At 41.9% G+C, this 24,318-nt stretch overlaps 1 protein-coding gene across 1 annotated transcript; it reads left to right on the top strand.

The window, feature by feature from the left end:
- Window positions 1–998: 998 nt before the first annotated feature.
- csf2rb (colony stimulating factor 2 receptor subunit beta) lies at window positions 999–24,157 on the top strand. Its single transcript, XM_034190989.1, has 16 exons — window positions 999–1,073; window positions 8,090–8,171; window positions 8,296–8,462; window positions 10,424–10,544; window positions 11,614–11,795; window positions 11,927–12,081; window positions 12,286–12,430; window positions 12,528–12,660; window positions 14,889–15,043; window positions 16,240–16,373; window positions 17,745–17,928; window positions 18,936–19,032; window positions 19,329–19,395; window positions 20,553–20,617; window positions 22,047–22,209; window positions 22,409–24,157. Exons 3-16 carry the CDS (start codon window positions 8,360–8,362, stop codon window positions 22,754–22,756), a joined length of 2,052 nt encoding a protein of 683 aa, XP_034046880.1. The 5' UTR covers window positions 999–1,073; window positions 8,090–8,171; window positions 8,296–8,359; the 3' UTR covers window positions 22,757–24,157.
- Window positions 24,158–24,318: the final 161 nt, after the last annotated feature.

The following is a 24,318-nucleotide window of genomic DNA, read 5'->3' as shown; positions in this document are numbered from 1 at the left end:
TATATAGTAATATATGCCAAAGTCAACACCAAGGTTGATGTATGTTGATGTGTTAAATTTGCTGAAGATTCTGTCATTGTGTCTCTTAAATTCAAGTGATCAAGATCACGGCCCTGTGGTGTCAGATTTTATCAGCTCGTGTAATTTATCCTTTTATACATCAATGTGAACAAGCCTAAAGAGATGATAATTGATTTTAGGAAAAAACAGGAAGCCATCTCCATGGTCTGGCTGTGGGAATTGTACAGAATTATAAATACCTTGGGAATTTTATTGATAATAGCTTTACCTTCAAGCATCAGATTGACCAGGTATGTAAGAAAGCTCACCAACACATGTATTTTTGATCGTATGTGGACAGCACTTTAATGAAGATGTTTTATTGCTGTTTTATTGAATCTGTTCTTACCTTTTCTTTGATTTGCTGGTATGGGTTTGTAAGATTAAAAACAAAAAACATCTGCATCGCATTATCAATGAGAGTAGCAAGATTACCGGTGCTACCTTAAATGACCTGCCATCAATACTTAAAAACAGAGCCATTAAGAAGGAGTGGTCGATCCTGGATGATCCGAGTCACCCCTTGCACCCAGAGTTCAAACTGCTTCCGTCTGGCTGTGTCCAAGAGATGTAAGACCAATAGGTACAAGATCTCTTTTATACCCATTGTTACTTGCATTTTATCGCATGAGTGTCTTCACTAGTTGTATTCGTTATGTCCACTGTCTGGTGAGATTTCATGTCATATTTAAGTCTATGTATGTATGTATGTATGAATGTGTTACTTCTGCTGGATGACCAACAAATTGCCCATTGGGGATAATAAAGACACCTTGATACCTTGTTAAATCTCCACTTAGCTAAATACAACATAGCAATGTCAGCAGTCAGCTGTGCCACTTTGTCTCATATGTGATGGAAAAGGTCAAACTAAAAAGCTGATCATGCTGTAAAAGTTGTGTTCCAGTGTAACTGAAAGAGGAAACATCTTCAGAATGCTTGAAGGCGTTCATGAGGACCTATGTGACAAAAAGGAAGCAGTGGCGACAGACAGACAGCCGTCATGATGTGAGGTAGGTAACCTTAAGACAGACGACGCTGAGTATTTTCTGTTGAAGGGATTATATTAGAAATAGGATATTGAATACATTAATGCCTACATGTTAAACCTTTTAAATTATAAAGGGAATGTTGTACATATGAGTACACAAAGACTGCAGTTTGTTTTTCATCTGAACTGATTCAACTGATTCATCTGAACTGTGTTGAAGGAGTTTGACAAAGATGTTGCGTAATTACTGCAGAAATGATTAATACTCTGTATTATACACTGGGAACATATTATACTCATATTAATTTAAGACAATAGGATTTTTGTTACTGTTGTGATATAACTTCAGTCTCTCTCTCTTTGACATTAAACTCTTCTGTAATCTTCATACAGGAAAATGCAGACATGTCTGTAAATGTAAAGTTAAAAACATGCTCAAACAACAGAGACATAATAAAAGTTGTTAATTCTGATCTGATGTGATTTTAGGCCTTATGAACTACAGTTTGTGACATTCAGGTCATTTACCTCAACACTTATTGATCATGTAAACTCTGAATATGCAGCCAGCAGTTCTATTTTAGTTTCACATGCTTCAGTGACTTGTGGTTTTTGAAACCACACTTTCATATCACTATATCAGTTTGTCAAATCGGGTATGACTAGTAAATGGCAGGAAGGCAAAGGTGGCTTCAGTCATGCTTAAATAATGCCTGAAATCCCCACTTGGCTTCTTATTTTAATACTGAGTACTGATTAGAAGGACCTCAGCACCCTCATGTTCCTTTGTTAGCACTGTTCTCTCACAACAAGAAGCAAGAAGGTCCTAAGGTGAACTTCTGACCTGACCCTTTTCCTGTGGAGTTTGCATGGATGCTCTGGCTTCCTTCCACTTCCAAAAACATACATGTTTTGTGATTTGGTGACAGTAGGTGTGAATGGGTTTGTCTATGTCTTGGTCCTACAATAGACTGGTGTCCTGCCCAGGTGTCCTGCCCAGAGTGTACCCCACCTCTTGCCGAGTAAATGCTAGAAGAAGCAGGGCTAGAAAATGAATGTTGTTTATGATTTTTTTGTGTGTGTGTGCGAGTACGAGGTCTGTCCAAAAAGTATCGGACCTTTTAATTTTTTTCAAAAACCATATGGATTTGAATCACGTGTGATTGCATCAGCAAGCTTGAACCTTCGTGCGCATGTGTGAGTTTTTTCACGCCTGTCGGTTGCGTCATTCGCCTGTGAGCAGGCTTTGTGTGAGCACTGGTCCACCCCTCTCGTCGGATTTTTATTGCGAATAAATGTCTGAACGATTTGGAGCTTTGCTGCATCAATTTTTTTCCAGAAACTGTGAGAGACCTCCAGGTGGACACCGTTCGGAAAATTAATATGGCTTTCAAGTAACGATTTTGTGGGGATTAAACAGATTAAGGAGTGTTACTGCCGCTTTAAGGACGGCCCACAACTGCTCAGAGTGCGCCGCACTCCCATTCTTCCATTGAAAGAATGTAAAAACGTTCATTATTTGTTTTATATAACAGCTAAAATAGATCCTTGTCATTCGATAGTTTATTAATTTATAAACAACAAAAAAGGGACTTCGATTTTGGTGTTCCACTGTAACGTGTAGTCCAGTGATGCTGTGCACTGACTTCGGACTCAAAAAAAAAAAAAATAGACTTTGTAGTTCCTCAGTCCAGCCAAGAATCACGTCAGCATTTCATGTGAACAGGTCTTCATGCATCTAGATGGCTTACAGCGGAGTGGATTGTGTGTGTGTGTGTGTGTGTGTATGTGTGTGTGTGTGTGTGTGTGTGTGTGTGCGCATGTGTGTGTGTGTGTGTGTATATATATACCAGCGTCAGTTAGCTCAATCAAATCATCATGTCGTTATCCCCCGCGCGGGCACACACACAACCGGCTCGATTGACTGTGTACGTTCTCAGTGCAGCATCAGTTAGCTCATTCAAATTATGTCTTGGGAGAGTTGTCCCCCACATGCGTGCACATACACGCAACCTGGTCGGCGCGCGTGTGTGAGTGTGTACTACCAAAAAAGACTGTGTACGTCCTCAGTGCAGCGAAAAAAAAAATCACGTCAGAAATTAGTCCAGCTTTTCTTTCTTCCTGCTAACAGCCTCCAGACAGCACAGTGGATTTGTTTTGTGTGTGCGTGCATTTGCGGGCATGCATGCATGTGCGTGATACATACGTGCATGTGTGGGTGTGCATGAGGACGCGTGCGTGATGAAGAGGACGTGCACGCGTGCATGTGCAATGGTACCAAACATATGGAGCTGAATTTGCACTCTAAATGAAACCAAGCTGCACTCTAAATGCAATGCAACACAAATGGGATGAATTAATCCTTGTCATGTGACATACAAAGCACCAGTCAAATGACAATGATCGACTCAGCCGTTATATAATTGCTAATATCCACAGTTTCTCCAAACATATTAGTCCTATCAACTTTCACTTTTGGCAGCATTCATCCTTGACCCAAAATACCCAAACAATGCAACCCAGTCTCATGGATTGTCATGATTCAGCAGCACGAAATATACATTAATCTATTATTGGTTTGTCATATTCTCACAAAAAGTGCAAAATTTTCATCATGGTGGAACGAATTCATTCTAATTCATTCCGTGATGGCTGCACAACAGACCTGCGTATTTCTTTGTTGACCTAGAGAAGGCTCTTGACCAAGTACCGCGGAAAGTGCTGTGGTGGGTGATGAGGAGCGTTGGGGTAGAGTAGTGGGCAGTGCGCATCATACAGGGCATGTACTCTAACGCGAGAAGCCATGTGTGCATCAACGGGCAGCTTAGTGATGAGTTCTCTGTGGGAGTCGGTGTCCACCAGGGCTCAGTCCTGAGCTCCCTGCTCTTTATCATTGTCCTGGAAGCGCTGTCAAGGGAGTTCCACACGGGCCTGCCATGGGAACTTCTCTATGCAGATGACCTTGCCATCATGCGGCGAAGCAGGCGACATTGAAGGAAATTTGAAACTGCTGGCTAAGGCTAAGCGTAAATTTGGTAAGATTGTGATTCACGTCGGCAGTAATGACACCCGGTTACGCCAATCGGAGGTCACTAAAATTAACATTGAATCGGTGTGTAACTTTGCAAAAACAATGTCGGACTCTGTAGTTTTCTCTGGGCCCCTCCCCAATCAGACCGGGAGTGACATGTTTAGCCGCATGTTCTCCTTGAATTGCTGGCTGTCTGAGTGGTGTCCAAAAATGAGGTGGGCTTCATAGATAATTGGCAAAGCTTCTGGGGAAAACCTGGTCTTGTTAGGAGAGACGGCATCCATCCCACTTTGGATGGAGCAGCTCTCATTTCTAGAAATCTGGCCAATTTTCTTAAATCCTCCAAACCGTGACTATCCAGGGTTGGGACCAGGAAGCAGAGTTGTAGTCTTACACACCTCTCTGCAGCTTCTCTGCCCCTGCCATCCCCTCATTACCCCATCCCCGTCGAGACGGTGCCTGCTCCCAGACCACCAATAACCAGTAAAAATCTATTTAAGCATAAAAATTCAAAAAGAAAAAATAATATAGCACCTTCAACTGCACCACAGACTAAAACAGTTAAATGTGGTCTATTAAACATTAGGTCTCTCTCTTCTAAGTCCCTGTTAGTAAATGATTTAATAATTGATCAACATATTGATTTATTTTGCCTTACAGAAACCTGGTTACAGCAGGATGAATATGTTAGTTTAAATGAGTCAACACCCCCGAGTCACACTAACTGCCAGAATGCTCGTAGCACAGGCCGAGGCGGAGGATTAGCAGCAATCTTCCACTCCAGCTTATTAATTAATCAAAAACCCAGACAGAGCTTTAATTCATTTGAAAGCTTGACTCTTAGTCTTGCCCATCCAAATTGGAAGTCCCAAAAAACAGTTTTATTTGTTCTTATCTATCGTCCACCTGGTCGTTACTGTGAGTTTCTCTGTGAATTTTCAGACCTTTTGTCTGACTTAGTGCTTAGCTCAGATAAGATAATTATAGTGGGCGATTTTAACATCCACACAGATGCTGAGAATGACAGCCTCAACACTGCATTTAATCTATTATTAGACTCAATTGGCTTTGCTCAAAATGTAAATGAGTCCACCCACCACTTTAATCATATCTTAGATCTTGTTCTGACTTATGGTATGGAAATTGAAGACTTAACAGTATTCCCTGAAAACTCCCTTCTGTCTGATCATTTCTTAATAACATTTACATTTACTCTGATGGACTACCCAGCAGTGGGGAATAAGTTTCATTACACTAGAAGTCTTTCAGAAAGCGCTGTAACTAGGTTTAAGGATATGATTCCTTCTTTATGTTCTCTAATGCCATATACCAACACAGTGCAGAGTAGCTACCTAAACTCTGTGAGTGAGATACAGTATCTCATCAATAGTTTTACATCCTCACGCCAGACAACTTTGGATGCTGTAGCTCAGGCTTACTTGTAGTTCCTAGGGTTTGTAAGAGTAGAATGGGAGGCAGAGCCTTCAGCTTTCAGGCTCCTCTCCTGTGGAACCAGCTCCCAATTCAGATCAGGGAGACAGACACCCTCTCTACTTTTAAGATTAGGCTTAAAACTTTCCTTTTTGCTAAAGCTTATAGTTAGGGCTGGATCGGGTGACCCTGAACCATCCCTTAGTTATGCTGCTATAGACTTAGACTGCTGGGGGGTTCCCATGATGCACTGAGTGTTTCTTTCTCTTTTTGCTCTGTATGCACCACTCTGCATTTAATCATTAGTGATTGATCTCTGCTCCCCTCCACAGCATGTCTTTTTCCTGGTTCTCTCCCTCAGCCCCAACCATTCCCAGCAGAAGACTGCCCCTCCCTGAGTCTGGTTCTGCTGGAGGTTTCTTCCTGTTAAAAGGGAGTTTTTCCTTCCCACTGTCGCCAAGTGCTTGCTCACAGGGGGTCGTTTTGACCGTTGGGGTTTTTCCGTAATTATTGTATGGCCTTGCCTTACAATATAAAGCACCTTGGGGCAACTGTTTGTTGTGATTTGGCGCTATATAAATAAAATTGATTTGATTTGATCATCGCCGATTTCCTCGATGTGTGTGTCAGCCATCTCAAAGCTTGGAAGGAGGGCATGCAGAGCAAGGGCCTGCGAGTCAACATGAAGAAGACCAAGTTCATGGTGTCTGGTGCTGCAATGAACCGACTTTCCCTGCGCAGTCTGCCGTAAGGGAGTCCAGGCCAACTCCATCCTGTGCACCCTCTGCAACATGTGGGTGCACAAGAAGTGCAGCAAAACCCCCGGTAGAGCCATCACCCCTGACCCTGAGTACATCTGCCCTCACTGCCGTGGCGAGGCTCGCCCAATTGACAACCGCCCGTTCACTGAAGTCGATGTGGACGACACCATGATGGACGCAGAGCCAAGCTTCTGCTACCTCTGCGACATGATATGCAGCGGAGGAGGCAGCGAATTGGCCATTATCACCAGATGCAGACGTGCTTGGGGCAAGTTCAAGAAACTGCTCCCCATCCTCACCTCCAAGCATGTCACACCCAAGACGTGAGGGAGGTTGTACACCGCCTGTGTGCACTCGGCGCTGTTGTACGCAAGCGAGATGTGAGCGCCAAATTCTGAGGACCTACAATGACTACAGCGCAACGACCTAGCAATGGTGAGGTGGATGTGCGGTGTGAAGGCATCAGATGATGTCCCCATCAACTCGCTCCTCGTCAGGCTGAGGCGAGCAGACGTGACCACCGTACTGGGCTTCCTCCGCTGGTACGGCCATGTCATGTGTGCTGATTCGGCCATCAACACCATCACGAGTATGGCTATGCCTGGTCGAAGAGGATGAGAAAGACCCAAGAAGACCTGGTCTGACTGTGTCAAGGCCAACAAGAAAGTCAGCAACCTAGCCAGCATTGACCCACTGGACCGAGTTGCTTGGAGGGCCACTGTATGAGGAGCAAGTCACCTGCTGCTTACACCGACCCCGGGGACTTGCTCTCCTCTGACAACCAGAAAAAGGGGGCAGACATCTGCAGCAGTAAATAATCCCAGGATATGATGATGAGTGCAGCGGGGGGGTTGGGGCAGTTATGGTTAGGGTTAGGGGAAGGAGTAGGGTTAGGTTATGGTTAAGGTTAGGGTTGGGGGTAGGAGTGGGGTTAGTCATAGTGAGTTAAAATAAAACCCCTGTTATGAAAATTTTAATCACTTTGTGACGGAAAGACAAAAAAAAACGTGAGATTTGGCTGAAAAAAATGTCAGCTCTCCTCAGTTTCTCCATGACCGAAGTTATACACACACGCATGCAAACAAAGGCCACTTGGCTTTTTTATATATAGATGATTTGCTGCCCCCTGCTAGAATGGTGTGTGAGTCCAGAATTTATTATCAGTCCATTGTTCAGTGTTGTTCGCTAATATCCCTAATTTCTTCAAAAATATTAGTCCTGTCAGCTCTCCCCAGTTTCTCCGTGATTGAAGCCATACACATGCACGCATGCATACACACACACAGAGGCCAGTTGGCTATTAATATATATATATATATATATATATATATATATATATATATATATATATATATATATATATATATATATATATATATATATATATATATATATATATATATATATATATATATATATACACATAGGGGGCAGCATGGTGGCTTAGTGGTTAGCACTGTTGCCTCACAGCAAGAAGGCCATGGGATCGATTCCCACCTGTGGCATTTCTGTGTGGAGTTTGCATGTTCTCCTAGTGCTTACGTGGGTTTCCTCCCACATTTAAAGGCACACAGGTTAGGTGGATTGTAAACTTTGTAATTGTCCAGGTCTCCCTTGCAAAAGAGATCTTGATCTCAATGGTGTTGTGTACAATACACATTGTATACATGGAACTGTCCAGTTTTTGCTTTTTTTAGAGGTGTATTTCTTCAAATTTCAGTCATGTTTGAGCTGAGTTCTTAATTCATGCTTCTCTGTCTGGATTTTGTTTTGTTAATGTCTGTATTCTCCTCTGGCATTGTTTGTTTGTTTTAGGACCTTCGTATGTGGGGCAGACTAATAAAAGAGGAAGCCACATGTCATGAAGTCCCACAATAAGCTCAGGCTTAAAACAGAAGTAAATGCTTCCTTTGGATTACAATATGAATTGAATCTGAATTATAATATATTTCTTTAATTTCTAGTAAGTGAGCTATTTTTGTTTGCATATTTCTACACCTTACTTCTTCTCTCATTTCCAGATTTCCCAGTGAAGTGACACTCCTGAGATAAAAAGGATTCATTTTCCATGTGGCTTCAGTAATAATGCTTCTGTTTTGGCTCGTGCTGTGGGTTCTGCTCCCTGATCTGGTTTTCTTGTCTGGTTTTGACCGCTGTACACCCAGTGACAGCAGCAGCTCACAGAACGGTACATCAAAGTAGTCATCAGGCACAGTACTCACATGTGGACAAACTTTGGATGAGATTTGGGATATGCCGATCCAAAAATCATAAGTTGATATCTGCTCCAATCAAGGCACATTTTTGACTGATTGGGGTAGTTTTGATTTGAGTCCCACCCTGATCCATCTGAGGTCTATTTCATAAGAAAGTGGACAAGTTGCTGTTGATGTCCCGTGTCAGCTCATGGCTGTCCAGTAGCTTCAAACCATCCATTATCATGTCACCTTGCACAATTAGTTTCCATGATTGCACAGGATACAAACTGGGGCAAACTCTAACTTTTCTCACTGCAGAAACTGACCACCATATCTGTAAGGTCATGCATGGTTCCAGTGTCAGAACAAAGCTTGAAACCTGATGTCTCAGCTGCCGAGCAAGCTTACAAATTACTTTATCTTCATGGTTAGGATGTGTTTTCAGAACTTTTTAAGCATTTTGAGATAATTTAACCTAAACAATTTACACTCCTCATGGCAGTTTGTGATGGCATTACAAAAAGTACATTAATCTATGGGTTTGTGATGGGGGTACGAAAACGGGACGCTTTTTTTGACGGGGGCATGATTTAATTTTGTGAAAGGGGCACGAAATGGCGGGTGACGGGGAGTCATGGTTAGGTGTAGGGGAGGAGACACTTGCTATCGTTAAGGTTAGAGTTAAGAGAAGGGGGATTAAAAAATGCAAAATGAAAAAACCGTGTCACGAATATGGGGCGCATTTCATGGGGGGGGGGCATGAAAAATGAGATGAGACTGTGCTGCACTCACTCACTCATCTTCAACCGCATATCCGGAACCAGGTTGCGATAGACTTAACTTAATTTTACTTAAATAAAAGCTTTCCATAAGCTAGAAAAACTTTGTAAATTTGGACAATATCTCATTTTCCAGGCCACTTCTGAAGGTTTTGCACAGGAGCAAAACTCCAGCATTGTTCGGAACCAATTTCCGATTCGTATACTGCGTGCGATGCACACAGTAGATATTATTATGTGTTATCCAGGTTTGCCTTCTTCTACTATCTGATGGCACATTACTGCCATTAACTGGACACGACTGTGTACTGCTACTTTTGCTTAGATATTCCCACACATTTAACTCATATTACTGACACCTAGTGGTCAGAGGTAAAACACCACAATATCTCCCCCCCCACCCCATGCTGCACTGAGAGGAACTGATAGTAAGTCCCCCTGCTCCCTTGTTTGCACTTGGGGTCGCCACAGCAAATCCAAGGTGGATCTGCATGTTTGAATTGGCACAAGTTTTACACCGGATGCCCTTCCTGACGCAACTCCACATTACATGGAGAAATGTGGCAGGGGTGGGATTTGAACCCAGAACAAGCGCATTAACCACTTGGCCACCACCCCTGCCCACTAAGAGGAACTGATAAGAGCAATAATTTTTTTATTTGCTTTTTTGCTTTGCTTTTTTTTTTATGAATCTTAAAAAACATCACGAAACACCTTGGTTTGCAGGTAGCCCCCCCAATTTATTTCAGAACTGTGTAAGTGTTAAGTATATAAAGTGGATTGACTTTGATGTATTTGAAGTGTTTAATATGTCAGTGTGTTATCAAGGAAAATAGAAGTATCAGAATGAGACACCATACTGAGACACTCAAAATTAAATGACTCAGATTGACAACAGGGAAAAAAAATACAAATTGGGACTTCACCTGATGAAACTAAAGGATTAACCTTTCAGATCACCATTTGGATCAACTCTCAAGTTTATGTATCTTTTCTGGTGCTATTATTTGTGTAAAGATATTTTTGTTATTATTCATATTTTTATTATTATTTTGCTTTTTTTGTGCACAGATATTTTTACATTGTTGCAGTGAAATTGTTGCATTAAGGCCACCATGGCACCATGGACTGACCAGTCATCTCAGTGGAGTCTTTTCTGTTTTTCTACCCAGTGTCTCCGCTGTTGGAGTCCTTACAATGTTATAATGACTACCAGTCTTATGTCCACTGCATATGGAGGGAAGGACCACACAAGCGCTCCCCACTGCAGCTCTGGTTCAAGAATGGAACTGGGTAAAATAAATAAATAAAAAACATAATTTTGTGTTTGATATTGTATAATGTTGGCTGGAACTTGAGTGGGCTGGGCTACATGGTGGTAACATCACACTGTGTGCTGCAATCAGTCAGGATGGGGTCCTTCACCATCATGCCACTCTTGACCCCTATAACACTGATCACATTCTTAGATTTCTTGACACCCTGCATCACATACTCATTCCCAATGACCAAGCGAATGTACCAGGAGATGCCACATATGTTGTCATTTGGGACAATGTGGGATTCCATCGGGCTGCTCTGGTCCAAGATTGGTTTGCCAATCATCCAGTTTCAAGTTCTCCATCTTCCACCTTATTCTCCTTTCCTGAATCCCACTGAGATATTTTCAGCATGACGCTGGAAAGTCTATGACCATCAACCCCACGATTGTGCCACACTCAATCAAGTGATGGAAGAGGCTTGCTTTAGCAGCATGCCAGGGCTGGATACGCCACTCAAGGAGGTACTTCCCACGCTGTTTGGCAAGAGAAAACATCGCTTGCCATGTTGAGGCGCTGTGGCCAGATGCACAACAGGGAAAAGATGGACAACCATGACAGTGCTGTCAACTGTAATATGTTTTAAGAATAAATGTTGTTTCTCCCATTGCACTGGTGCATTTGTTTCCAGCATGCTCCAAAGGAAAATGCAAAAGAAATGCATGAATAATTTTTATTCTTAGCATTTAAAAATTTATAGTAAAGAAAAAAATGCCAAACGGTTTTTAGGTTTTGCACAGTGTGCATGTTGGTGGTGGAAAGATCTATTTATTTGATATGTGTGTAAAGTTTGGAAGTAATTGTATCATTTGTAGAAGTGTGTGCATGTCATTTTTTTTAAGGTAGTTTCTGTTTTTGCAAGAGATGTAAGGTGTTTTGTGGTTTTTGTGTGTAGAGTTTTGACAAACCGGGCTCGAGTTTCAAGAACTGTCTTAAATGTAAAAAAAAAAAAAAAAAAACTGTAATAGAAGTAATAAAAAAAAAACAATAAAAAATAAATTGGACTTGTGAAAACTTCTTCTTTTTTGTTTTTTATGCTGCAGGCAGTCTTTGTGTCAGCCGTATGGTTCACCACTCCCAGATACAGATGAGTACTGGACTGTCCAGTGCAGATATGAACCATCTGCATTTGCCATTGGAATCAAACACACAGCCTTCTTCAAGAACGGCACATTGTCTGTCTGTTCATCTGTCCCACACAAGCATGTGCAGCTTTCTGAGCACTGTGAGTTCCAGCTGTCAATCAGGCCGTTCCTCATTATAGATAAGACGACGCACACAGTTTTCTGAAAATAACGAGTTAACCCATTTTTGGCAGCTCTTGGGCGGTTTGTGAGTTGTTCTGATTGTTTGCAGTGACAGTGCTTCCGCCGGTGAATCTGTCCACACATGATGCACCTGACGGAGGTCAACTGCTTCAGTGGTCCAGCTCCTACGCCTCCCCCTCCTCCGTGAACAGAAAGCTCACTTATCAGATCAGCTACAGGGCGCAGAAACAGGGCAGCTGGACTGTAAGCATCAAACGCATCATACTTCACTGACGTTTTAATACAATCACCAAAAAAGCACGTTAAATTAAACTCTTACATCACTACTAATGAATTTCAAAAATCGTAAATAGTTTTCAAGGCCTCACCAGGTTTGATGGTGAATGAATTCACTTCACTCTGAAAGCAGAGGATCTTATGTGTCCCTAATGTTTTGGACTTGTGCAGACTGTGGATGCCATGAGCACCCACGTGACACTGGAGAAGGAGCGTTTGGTGGCAGGGTGCAGGTATAAAGCCAGAGTGAGGGCCAGAGCCCATGTGGGTCACTGGAGCAGCTGGAGTCCAGTGGTCACCTGGAAAACTGCAGAACGTGAGCGACACAAATCACTCAGCATCTTAAAAAGATTTTTGTTTTTACTGATGCTGTTTTTTTCTTATCAGTTTTCCTCATGTTTGTCCTGCCGTAGATCCTGAGCAGTTTCCCAGTCTGGACTGTGTGCTGCACGGAGAGAAGGGGGTGAAGTGTGGATGGGAGGTGAGCAAAGAACTGGCTGACTTCATTACCTACCAACTCCACTGTCGGAACAACCAGACTGCAGTGTAAGTTTAGTGCCGTGCTGCAAGTGTGCATGTAACTGTGTTTACAACACAATGAATGCACAAACATATGCTTTCATAATTTATACACTTATCTTAATATAAGTGTGTGTGTAATTTAAATACTCATTTACTGTGTATAATCCAGTAAACATATACGTACAGTAGTGTTAAGAATAATAGTAGTGCTATGTGACTAAAAAGATTAATCCAGGTTTTGAGTATATTTCTTATTGTTACATGGGAAACAAGGTACCAGTAGATTCAGTAGATTCTCACAAATCCAACAAGACCAAGCATTCATGATATGCACACTCTTAAGGCTATGAAATTGGCTATTAGTAAAAAAAAAAGTAGAAAAGGCGGTGTTCACAATAATAGTAGTGTGGCATTCAGTCAGTGAGTTTGTCAGTTTTGTGGAACAAACAGGTGTGAATCAGGTGTCCCCTATTTAAGGATGAAGCCAGCACCTGTTGAACATGCTTTTCTCTTTGAAAGCCTGAGGAAAATGGGACGTTCAAGACATTGTTCAGAAGAACAGTGTAGTTTGATAAAAAAGTTGATTGGAGAGGGAAAAACCTATATGCAGGTGCAAAAAATTATACTATTATATATTATATTATCCAATGCTTTAAAATGGACAAAAAAAAAACAGATACGCGTGGAAGAAAACAAAAAACAACCATCAAAATGGATAGAAGAATAACCAGAATGGCAAAGGCTCACCCACTGATCAGCTCCAGGATGATCAAAGACAGTCTGGAGTTACCTGTAAGTGCTGTGACAGTTAGAAGACACCTGTGTGAAGCTAATTTATTTGCAAGAATCCCCCGCAAAGTCCCTTTGTTAAATAAAAGACGTGCAGAAGAGGTTACAATTTGCCAAAGAACACATCAACTGGCCTAAAGAGAAATGGAGGAATATTTTGTGGACTGATGAGAGTAAAATTGTTCTTTTTGGGTCCAAATGCATTCATACACTCACTCACATACACAGTCAATTTAAAGTTTCCAATAATAATAATAATAACACTATTTTCAGCAGAATTAACAGAAACAAGAGCAGAGATTGATCTGGATCACATCCAAAATTCACTGGAGTCTTCCATGTCCTAATATCTATCTGTGGTGCAAATTTGCTGAGAGTCCGTGAAGTCATTTTGAAGTAATCCTTCAAAGCCTATATGAAAGGAAAACTTGATCCAGAATCTGGATCCGGATCACCAATTTCATCAAAATCCGTGAGTAATTTTGACATAATCCTGCTAACAGTAATCTGTCAAAGCCTATATGAATTGAAACTTGATCCAGAATCTGGATGCACATCAAGATCACCTCCAAAATTTAATGGAGTCTTCCTTGGTCAGATATCTATCTGTGGTGAAATTTTACTTTTGACATAATCTTGCTGACAGACAGACAGACAAATAAATAAACAATGATTTTATTATGTCCTTGGCGGACATAATAACAGTCCTCCCAGGTAACAAAAAAAATGGTCCCAGAACATTATCAGAACATAAACAGAAATGTTCCCAGAACGTTCTCATGGACTGTTAATGAGCCTTCTGCAGGTTCACCTACGGACACCTTGTTACGATTTTTACTAGTCAAGTTTGATCATCTTCTCTGTGCTCCATCAGGGTATGTTCCGACCCCACCGGAGTCTTACAATCAGTGACATTGATGACCCTGTGAGAACCATAGGGTAACGTTATGGTAGCGTTAGCTGGGCTGTGCATTCAATATTGACACATCGACATTGTTTAAAAATTTGTTTATGATTGTCAGACTATAACAAATTTCATTCAGTCATTCATTTTTTTCATTTTCTGCCACTTATCCGTGTCTGGGTCATGGTGGCAGTAGACCAGGCAGCTCAGTGCACCTAAAAACAATAACAGAAAGTTAATTTGCATTTTAAATATGTTTATTTAAGGGTGACACAATGTAGACAGGGTTAGTGGTTATTGCACTTAGCTTCAGTGTGAAAGGTTCCCAGTTCAAACCCCACCCCTACCTCATTTCTTCATGTAATGTGGAGTTACGTCATGAAGAGCATCCGGCATAAAACATGTGCCAAATCCACATGCAGACCTGCCTTGGATCTCCTGTGGTGACCCTGAGTGAAAACAAGGGAGCAGCTGGAGGGTCTTACTTTAGTGACACAATGTATTTATTAAAATAACTTCATATCCACTTGTTAAAACCTGATCATTCCTTTTTCTGCAGGTCTCAGAGTTGTTGTATTGAACCCACAGTCACCGCTGACCACAGGGAGGCAGTACTGAGGTACAGCTGCTTTCTCACCAATGCTGACCCTGAACATATGCTGCTGGAGCTCCGGCCTAAATACAGCGCAAAGACCTTCAAGGCCCACCAGCACAGTGAGCAAACACCAGCCAGGGACAGAACAGACAAACAGGCACCTTACAGCAAGAACAGAAAATAATGATAAGCACAATGATGATCTAATATTTGAATACGTGCATCTGATTTTCCTGATTCAGAATGATTAATACCATGCTGCCACACAAATTGCTGAACTACACCTGGTGGGTCTGCAGGTAGAAGAGGAAAGAATATGTTTGGTGTAGGCATGTGAATCTCATCACTGACAACAACTTGATACGCATCTCAATACACTACCAGTGTTATGATGCATACAGTGATACTGACCATACGATGCGATACGATTCACCCCTGTTCCCAGTTCGATGTGATTTGATATGCATTTGATGGCGATTCAATTCTTCACAACGTAATACGATGTAATTCAGCATGATGCAAAGAAATTATTTCAAAAATTTAAAGAGAAAATAAGAAGCTGCAATTCAATATGGTACTACGGCATACTTCTTAGATTTTACTAGAGGCAGAGGATTTATTTTACTCCTTATAAACAGTAAATGTACCAAATTCAACATTAAGGAACAGGAATCATTTCCCTCATATTTGCAGCCCTTTTAATCACGCTGTCAGAACTTAAACAGTAAGACAACATCACTGTCAAGTACCGCCTTAGCAAAAGTAATTTGAGATACTTTTTTTTTACCAGTTTTGCGGGAGCTCGGTTTACAATCTGCAGCCATGTCGATACTGTTTAGCAGCACGGTATTCTTTACAAATGACCTGTGTCTTGTCAAGTTTCCTATCTTTTTTTCAAAAGTGAAAGTATCTCCAAAGGCTTGATTTAAATGCTGTAGGTGCGTCAAAAATCTCTCCCGACTGCTTGCAGCTGTTCTCGTTGCAGCAGAAATGTGCTTTCTGGCTTCCATCCATGTTTAAAACAAAACGCGGAGCAGTAATGGTGCATTCAGTGTGCCTCGGAAAAAAAAATCGATGTAAGCACGCAGCAAGCGATGCATCACAATTTCACCTGTCATTTGAATCGATGCACACTGAATGAATCGATACACTCGCATCGCGCATGTTTGTATCTAGATACCGATTCGTATCGATTAATCTACACATGCCTAGTTTGTAGTTATATTTTTGAGTTAGGGAAGGGGGAGGTAATTTTGAGTTGGGGGAGTCTGTGCATGCTCATGTTAGGCTACCAATGCCTTTTCTTGATTGACAGTTCGTCCGGCCCGCCCACAGCAGGTGGAGGTGAAGGAGAAAGATGGGAACTGGTTTGTGATGTGGAAAGAACCAAACATCACTTCAACACTCGATCTGTATTACCAGGTGTGCTACTACCCCAAAGAGCAGCAGGTGAGGAGATAAAATCCTTACGTACAACTCCGTCATTATTTGTACTGACCCTTAAAAAAAAACGAAACGCTTTTTTTTATTTGTGTTGTACAATTTTAGCATTTATTTAAGTTCAGACAGCACTTAAGACTCTTTTTTATTTCTAATGTTTGAATAAGTTCATCACGTACAAGTTTCTTAGAAAGATTTTTAACCTCCACCAACAAAGTTGGAGGAGGTTACGTTTTTTTTTACCCGTTTGTTTGTCTGTTTGTGAACACTCTGGAGCCCACAATTTTTCACATACCATTATGAAATTTTTACTAAAGATTCATATCCTAATAGGCAAGAACTGATTCAATTTTCAAGGTCTAAGGTCAAAATCAGGAAAAATCTTGAAAAATGGGGAAAATCCCTATCTTTAACATTGAATGAATTCTCAAAAATTCATAATTCTGTAAAAAAAAATAATAATTTCTTTCATATTTGAGAGCGTTATGTAGGATGGTCTTCTTTATCAACTGACAAAGTTTGATCTGGATCCAAGCTGGATTACAGATTTTATGGCCATTTAAAATTAACATTGAAAACTTTATTTAATGTATATTTTACATTATATCTTAATCAAACATCCTCCAATAACTGTCATATTTGAAAATGAAGTGCAGACTGGCACTCACTATCGCCTGACAAAGTTTGATCTGGATCAAATCCAGATTGTGGATTTTGTGGACATTTGAATTTAATATTGGAAACCTCCATTTGGTCTACATTTTGCATTGTATCTCAATCAGATGTGCCTCAATCACTCTCATTTTTCTGTTATGGATTTAGCCACACCACCAAAATTGGATGAAGGTTCCGATTTTATGCCTGTTTGTCTGTCTTACAGTTATCAGTCGGAAACCAAGTGCCAAAAAGCAATGACAAATTGTGCATAAAAGAATTCAGAAACTGAAAAAAAATGAAAAAACAAAATCTGACAACACCACAAAAAACTTCAGTTCAAGTGCATGAACTAAATACATACTCCTGAAATTTGATCACATCTAATTTATCTTATGAAAACTACTTCTAACAGGACTTTGACCTTGAAAAGTTTTTTCAAGGTAAACATTTGTGCTCTACGAGTGCTGTGCTCTAGTTTTTCCTGTAACCAGTTTTAGATCCCTGAGTTGGTGCTCCTTTAGTGCAGCTGTGAGATACTGTTTTGTACCTGTGTGTTAAGATGGTGACATTGTTATTTTTATCATCAGTTGCCCTTTTTTAAATTGTGTTTACTTTAAGTGTCTTTCCTTTTGATACTGTGAACTGTTGCTTCACTTCAGCTTTTAAAAAAACAACAACCATGTATTTAAATTTGCAAAAAATGATGCACATTTTCTTTATCAGGATTGTAGTGTCCCAGTGAATATTTCAGAGGGGTCGCGATCTTTGAACATCCTGGGAGCATCTCTGGCCTCATCCCAGCACTACCAGGTCAAAGTGAGATCCCTGGTTGTCCCTGGAAGTGGTCCGGAGATGAAAGGAATCCCTTCTGAATGGACTGATCCTGTGGACTGGACCTCACATGCAGGTACTTTTCTGTAGAAACATGAAAAACAATACTGACACAGACACTCAGTCCTGAGGGAGCACTGGTTGTTGTTTTTGGTCCTGTGTGTCTGTCCAAATATGTGTGACAAAATTACTTGAAGTGCTTTGAACTGATTTGGTGCAAACTTGGTGACATGTCTGAGGATCATCTAAGGACAAAGTGGCTTGATTTTGAGGAAAAACTGATTAAAAGTCAAGGACACAGCCCAAGGTCAAACTTTAGACCTAGTGCTTATATTGTATAGAGGGAATATTTGGGTAGATTTGGTTAAATATATCACCGTGGTTACAATGAAACACAAATACAAAGTTACATATCACCATTCTTTTGGACACATGACCTTTTTGACATGAAGTGGCTGTGGGCAAACTAATTTAGTACGGCTAATTTGAGTAATTGGTTGAATATATAACTGAAAGTGGAAGTGTTGCATGTTAGTCAATGATAAAGTGCTTCCACTTTTGACTAAGTGGAATCTTATGGTATCAAGGAATCACAAATAATTCATTTTCTGCCACTAATCCGGTCATGGTGGCAGTAGACAAAGCACCTCAGGCACACTTCCAGGCCATCCAAATCCTCTGGAGGAATCCGTAGGCTTTCCCAAGCCAACAAGGAAATATCATCCCTCCTGCGTGTCCAGGGTTGAACCCACGGCCTCCTCCTCCTCCTCCTCTTTCTTGGATATGTGGGGAAGACTTTCCCAGTGAGACTACCAGTGGGCATCCTCACCAAAAGCCCAAAGCAGCTCAGCTGGCTCCTTTCGACGTGAAGGAGCAGCCACTGCACTCTGAGACCCTCCCAAATATCACAAAGAATTCATTTGCAAGAATGTGTGTCAGACATGGAAGGTGCAGGTGTTTTACTCTTATTGGATTTGATTATGGTGACAAGTGTTTTAAAAAAGCAAACAAAACTATTTGTCTCCTGCATTTGAAAAGCAGATACCAGCTGAGTCTTTTCATTCTGTTCCTTCCTCCTGACAGCGGTCTGGTCCTTCAGTACTTACCTGTATATCGTCATCAGTGTGGTTGCAGCTGTGCTCTCCCTCACACTCTACTGCATCATCCCAACTTGCCAAAGGTACTCTTAAGTCATGAGCTCACCTTTTCCAAGAAGTACTTCCTGGATATTAAAATCCTTGAAATAGCAACCAAATAACTATCTGAAATATGACAGAAAGCCATAAAGTCTCAGACAGCTAAAACCTTTTGTCTGGCAGAAGTCTAAAATTTGGTATTTTGCACATCAGCATGCTTTCATTACATGGATTGTGTGGACGTAGATATTTTCAAAGTTTTTTTACTTTTGTGTTCAGTTGATTTCTTGATGCAAACGCAGCACTGACTCTGCTTTCTGTACCCATGTGGAATAAACAGGAGGGTGATACTGTGGGTGGATTCCATTCCATCTCCAAGGAAGAGTAAAACCCTGCATGAGATCAAGGTGAGAGCTTGTCACTCCCTGAAACAAGGTGGTTAACCTCTGAAGTCTTCTGAGTTGCCACCAGCCCTCACAAAAGCAAAAAGGTTGGCATGTGTCTGTGCGTGGATACCTGACCCGGGCCAGACGGGACCCAACAGGTCGACCCGGGTTCGGACAGAAATATGAGACCTGACCAGCAACCAATGGTGCTCTTCTGGACATCTGCGTGGAGTTCTAATTCTCAAAAATTTTGATGTTCCTTTGTATTGTTACAAATGTTTTTTATTCATATGATCTAAGCAGTGGGTCACCCCTTTGAGTCTGGTCTGCTTGAGGTTTCTTCCTCAGATCACCAGAGGGGAGTTTTTCCTTACCACTGTTGCCTGTGTGCTTGCTCTAGGCGTTGGTAAGGTTAGACCTTATCTGTGTGAAGCGCCTTGAGGCAGCTTTGCTGTGATTTCGCGTTATATAAATGAAATAAATTTAAATTGAATTGTGTAGCAGGAAAACATTGAGGGCCAAATTTATGAAAGGTTTGCATGTGTAAAAATGTCTCTCTGTGTAACAGGGGGGCCAAAAACAGACACACACATCAGAGTGTGTGTGTGGGACACCACGGCAAATATTCTTACCTTACTGATAAACATTCATTATTTGTATATTATTCAGTTACGATAAGTGCTGCAGGTTGACGAGCACAAAGACAGCTGGCATGTTCTTGGCAGAAATACGAAAAACAAGCGCAATCAGAGATTTCTGATGTCTGCCAATCCAGATCCAGATCACCTCCAAAATTCAGTGAAGTCGTCCATGGCCTAATATCTATCTGTGGTGAAAATTTTGTCAAAATCCGTGCAGTAGTTTTGATGTAATCTTGCTCACAGACAGACAGACAAATAAATAAACACAGATGAATTTATTGCATCCTTGGAGGACGTAATGATGTCCACAGTGTTAGACAGCATAGCACGTTTTTAAAAGTCATAGGGAAGTTGGGGGTCTGACATTGGGCAAGAGGTGGGGTTAGACCCCAGACAGGTCACCACGCATAGACAGATAAATTCATTCACACTCCCACTCACACCGATGGTCAGTTTCGGGTCAACAGTTCACCTGACTTGAGATACCGGTCATCCACTCTGTAGTTATTGAAGTTATCTTTGTGTTTCTGTTTGCAGTCCACCAAAAGCCTCATGACCCGCATGCAGAGAGAAGTGCAGGATGTGGACAGCTTATCTACCTGGTAACACTTTTTTTGCCTGTTAATGCATTCTAACACCCTGACTGTGAGCGCCGTCAGCTCAAACACACCAGTCTGGAGTTGAGGGCTGAGAGGATTCTGTCTTGGAGTTGAGCTCACCGAAAACATTTTTCATTCATTATCCAGTTTGTTCACTAGCGCCCCTTTATGTTTATGCTGAGAATAGCACATACAGGTGTCTCGTTACCCATTCCCTTCACTTAACCTGGGACTGAATATGTAGCCACACCCACAACAAACAAAGGGACAAGAGAGCTACTGCGCAACCAGACGAAAGGGTTTCACATTCACAAATGAATTGCTGGAGAGAGACTGGATCTTACCTTCACAAACAAGAACAAGTTTCTGCTCTCGTTCACAAACAAGAACAATTTTCCCATCTGCTCAAAGTGATATTAATCAGTGAAATCACCGGGTGGAGTCAGTGGTTGCAAAGAAAAGCTGCGCCCTCTTAGATTAGATTAGACAGAACTTTATTGATCCCTTGGGAAGACTCCCTCAGGGAAACTGAGGTTCCAGCAGCATTGTATAGCAGCACACAGAGTATCAAAAGTGAAAAAAGAAAAGCAGTTTGCAAACATAAATACACAATGTAAATACTAGATATGCTGATCAATACTGGTTTACTGGTTACTACTGTTCCTCTCCTTCCTGTCCTCTGTCTTCCTGTTACTCCTCCTCCCCCTGAGTGAGGAGTTGTACAGTCTGATGCCCTGAGGGACAAAGGAGTTTTTCAGTCTTTTGGTCCTGCACTTGTGAAGGAGCAGTTTGTGGCTGAAGAGGCTCCTCTGGTTGCTGATGACGGTGTGCAGAGGGTGACCGGCATCGTCCATAATTTCCAGCAGTTTGTCCAGTGTTCTCTCCTCTGCCACCATCACCAGAGAGTCCAGCTTCATGCCAGCCACAGAGCCAGCCCACCTGATCAGTTTGTCCAGCCTGGATGTGTCCTTCTTCGATGTGCTGCCCCACCACCACACGACGGTGTAAAAGAGATGCTGGCTACTACAGACTGATAGAACATCCATAGGAGTTTCTTGCGGATGTTAAAGGACCGCAGCGTCCTCAGAAAGTACAGCCTGCTCTGTCCCTTCCTGTACAGGTGGTTGGTGTGGGTTGTCCAGTCCGGTTTTCTGTCCAGCCACAACCTCAGGTACTTGTAGGAATCCACAGCCTTGGCCTTTTCTGGAATGTCTTTGGACACCACTGATCTAAAGCGCGATGCAAGATGGGCAGGAATTTATCTTTCTCATTCACTGGAAATATTCAATTGCAACGATAAGTTTGTTTACAACCGACACAAAACTACAAGTCTGACAGTGACTTAAAGTGATGGATGGATGATGCTGCTGTTTAGCAGATAAAGTAATTTTCTCTTTCTTCCCTTCTCTTTCTCTTATTTTCCCTCTTGCAGCTACTCAGATGTATCTTTCTGGTCGACTAAGGACACTGAGAAGGAACATCTACAGCAGGAGGAGGACTGCTGGAACTATAAGAACCTGTCCCCCAACTGTGAGACAGGAAAAAGCTCTGAGATGTCCTCAGTGAGCTTCAGCGGGCCGTATATCTTCTGTCAGGTCAGCTGCTCACAGTCTGCCATGTCAGTGTTTGTACGAGCTTTAACATCTTTGAAATTGCACGTAATTTTCTGTAGGCCTGCTTAGCTATGCTAAGGGAACTAGGACATATTCAGAATGAAGAAAGCACAATGAAACAACACTCTAAATTAGTTTTTCATCTATTAAATAGCGTACTGAACAGCTGTTTATCTGATAGCCACAACAGCCCCACAAAGACGCAGTGGATGTCCAGCAGGAAGAGAAAGACGAAGGAACCAAGTTGGACAGCACAGTGCCTCCTACCTTGAGCCAGTTCACCCTATATGGTGGAGGTTATGTGTGTCTGCCCAACCCCGCTATCGCCAGGTCCACAGAGGAACTTGTACCGCAGAGCAATGGCAGCAAAAATGAAAAGCAGGACCTGCAAGATGCCACACAGGACAACCAACTAGACCCTAAGGAACCTGCCAGCAGCAACCCCATACTGGTCCACACAAATGGACCTTTCACCGCCTGGCCTCAGGAGGACGTCACACTGCACTCGGGGTACTGGGTTCTCCCCTGAGAAGCCCAAAGGACAGTGAAGTAAACGGCAACATGCCTGCACAAGCTTTTTAATAATCACAAACCAGCACTTAGCAGCTATCAGGTGGACAATTCCACAGAAGAGAGTTAGTGCAGGAAGCAGCTACTGGTACGAGACTCGCATCAAAGGTGGAAGTGGTTAAAGGTGTGAGATATTTCCATGATGCACTAACACTCTGGGCAACTGTGTCAGAAGCGAGCAGTACTAGCAATGTATTGCAGTACTACCACCTGTGGCGGCTGTATAGGCATTTGTCTAGACCACCAAACACCAGGGGGCGCCAGCAGCATGACTTTGTTGGGGTGCAATCTTCTGTGGTGACACGTAGTGTATCTTCTTTTCCTTTCTGCAGCAGAATAATGTCACAGACTTTATTAACGATGGTAATGTCGCAACATTATTAACCCAACCAGTATTATAGTTGTTAATAGTTGCACACTTGCCTGTATAGGTCAATTTGGAAAAAAAAAAGTAGTCAGGTCAGCCCTATTTCCACTATACTAACTCAGTATTGTATCTGTGTTTTTACTTGCAATCTCACAGGATTTCCACCAAAAATCAAAATACTGACAAGTTGTACTAAAAGATGAACAGTTTTACAATGTTCAAATTATTATTTTTTTTAACGAATGCTCACATAAAGTAGTGGTAGTGCAGCACAATGTTTATCACAGCATGGCATTACTGGGTTCTTTCATAGCCACTCAGAGTGTCAAAGCGCCACTGCGCATGTGAAAATATCTCGTACCCGTAGCCACGTCCAAAACAGAGTGGTTTCATCAGTGTTGTTCTTTTAAACTTGTAGACATATAACATGAAATATCATGTTATATGCCAACAGAGGTGTCAAATTCGGCTTCAGAAAGTAAAAACCCTTTCATGTGTTGCTTCTACCTGTGCACCTAAAACAGGTGATCTCAATAATTAGCTCATCCACCTGCCTGAAGAGCTGAACTAATTACAGTCAGCTGGTTTATTGGGAAGATGGAACGGTGATTTGACACCTCTGCCTGCCAATAGGAAAGGCAGGGGGCAGAGTCCATCCCTCTCCAACAAACAGGAACCAGCTGGTGGGCGGCAGGGTGGTGGAGGGAGCATCGAGCGGAGAACTGAAAAACAGTGAGAGATAAAGTAGACAAGGGAGCTTTTAAAGGATGTACCTGCATGTTATTGGTGTCTGGTGGTGATTAGCGCTGGCATCTGTGAATATTTGCACGGCTGTAGACAATTAGCTGATTCGGAGAAATGCTGAGTCCCTTAGTAGAACTGATGCAACGCTTCATTTCCAAGACACTGATTACATCTTGAATTTCATTTGCCTCAGTTATTAAGAAATACTAACTGTATGGTACAGTAAATCTGACCGGAGGTGGCAGTTCCCAAAAACTAACTGACTGTGCAAGAAGGAGACTAGTCATCAAGACAACCTGAAGCTGTTCTCGGCTTCTGTGCCTGCAATTGGAGAAACTGTGCAAAGTGCAAGTTTTGCATCACCAGTTATACAGCTTCATGATGAAATATTATTAGAAAAGGACTTTCAT

This window comes from Thalassophryne amazonica, chromosome 16, assembly GCF_902500255.1.
Source record: "Thalassophryne amazonica chromosome 16, fThaAma1.1, whole genome shotgun sequence".
NCBI lineage: Eukaryota > Metazoa > Chordata > Actinopteri > Batrachoidiformes > Batrachoididae > Thalassophryne > Thalassophryne amazonica.
This window is presented reverse-complemented; position numbering and strand designations above follow the sequence as displayed.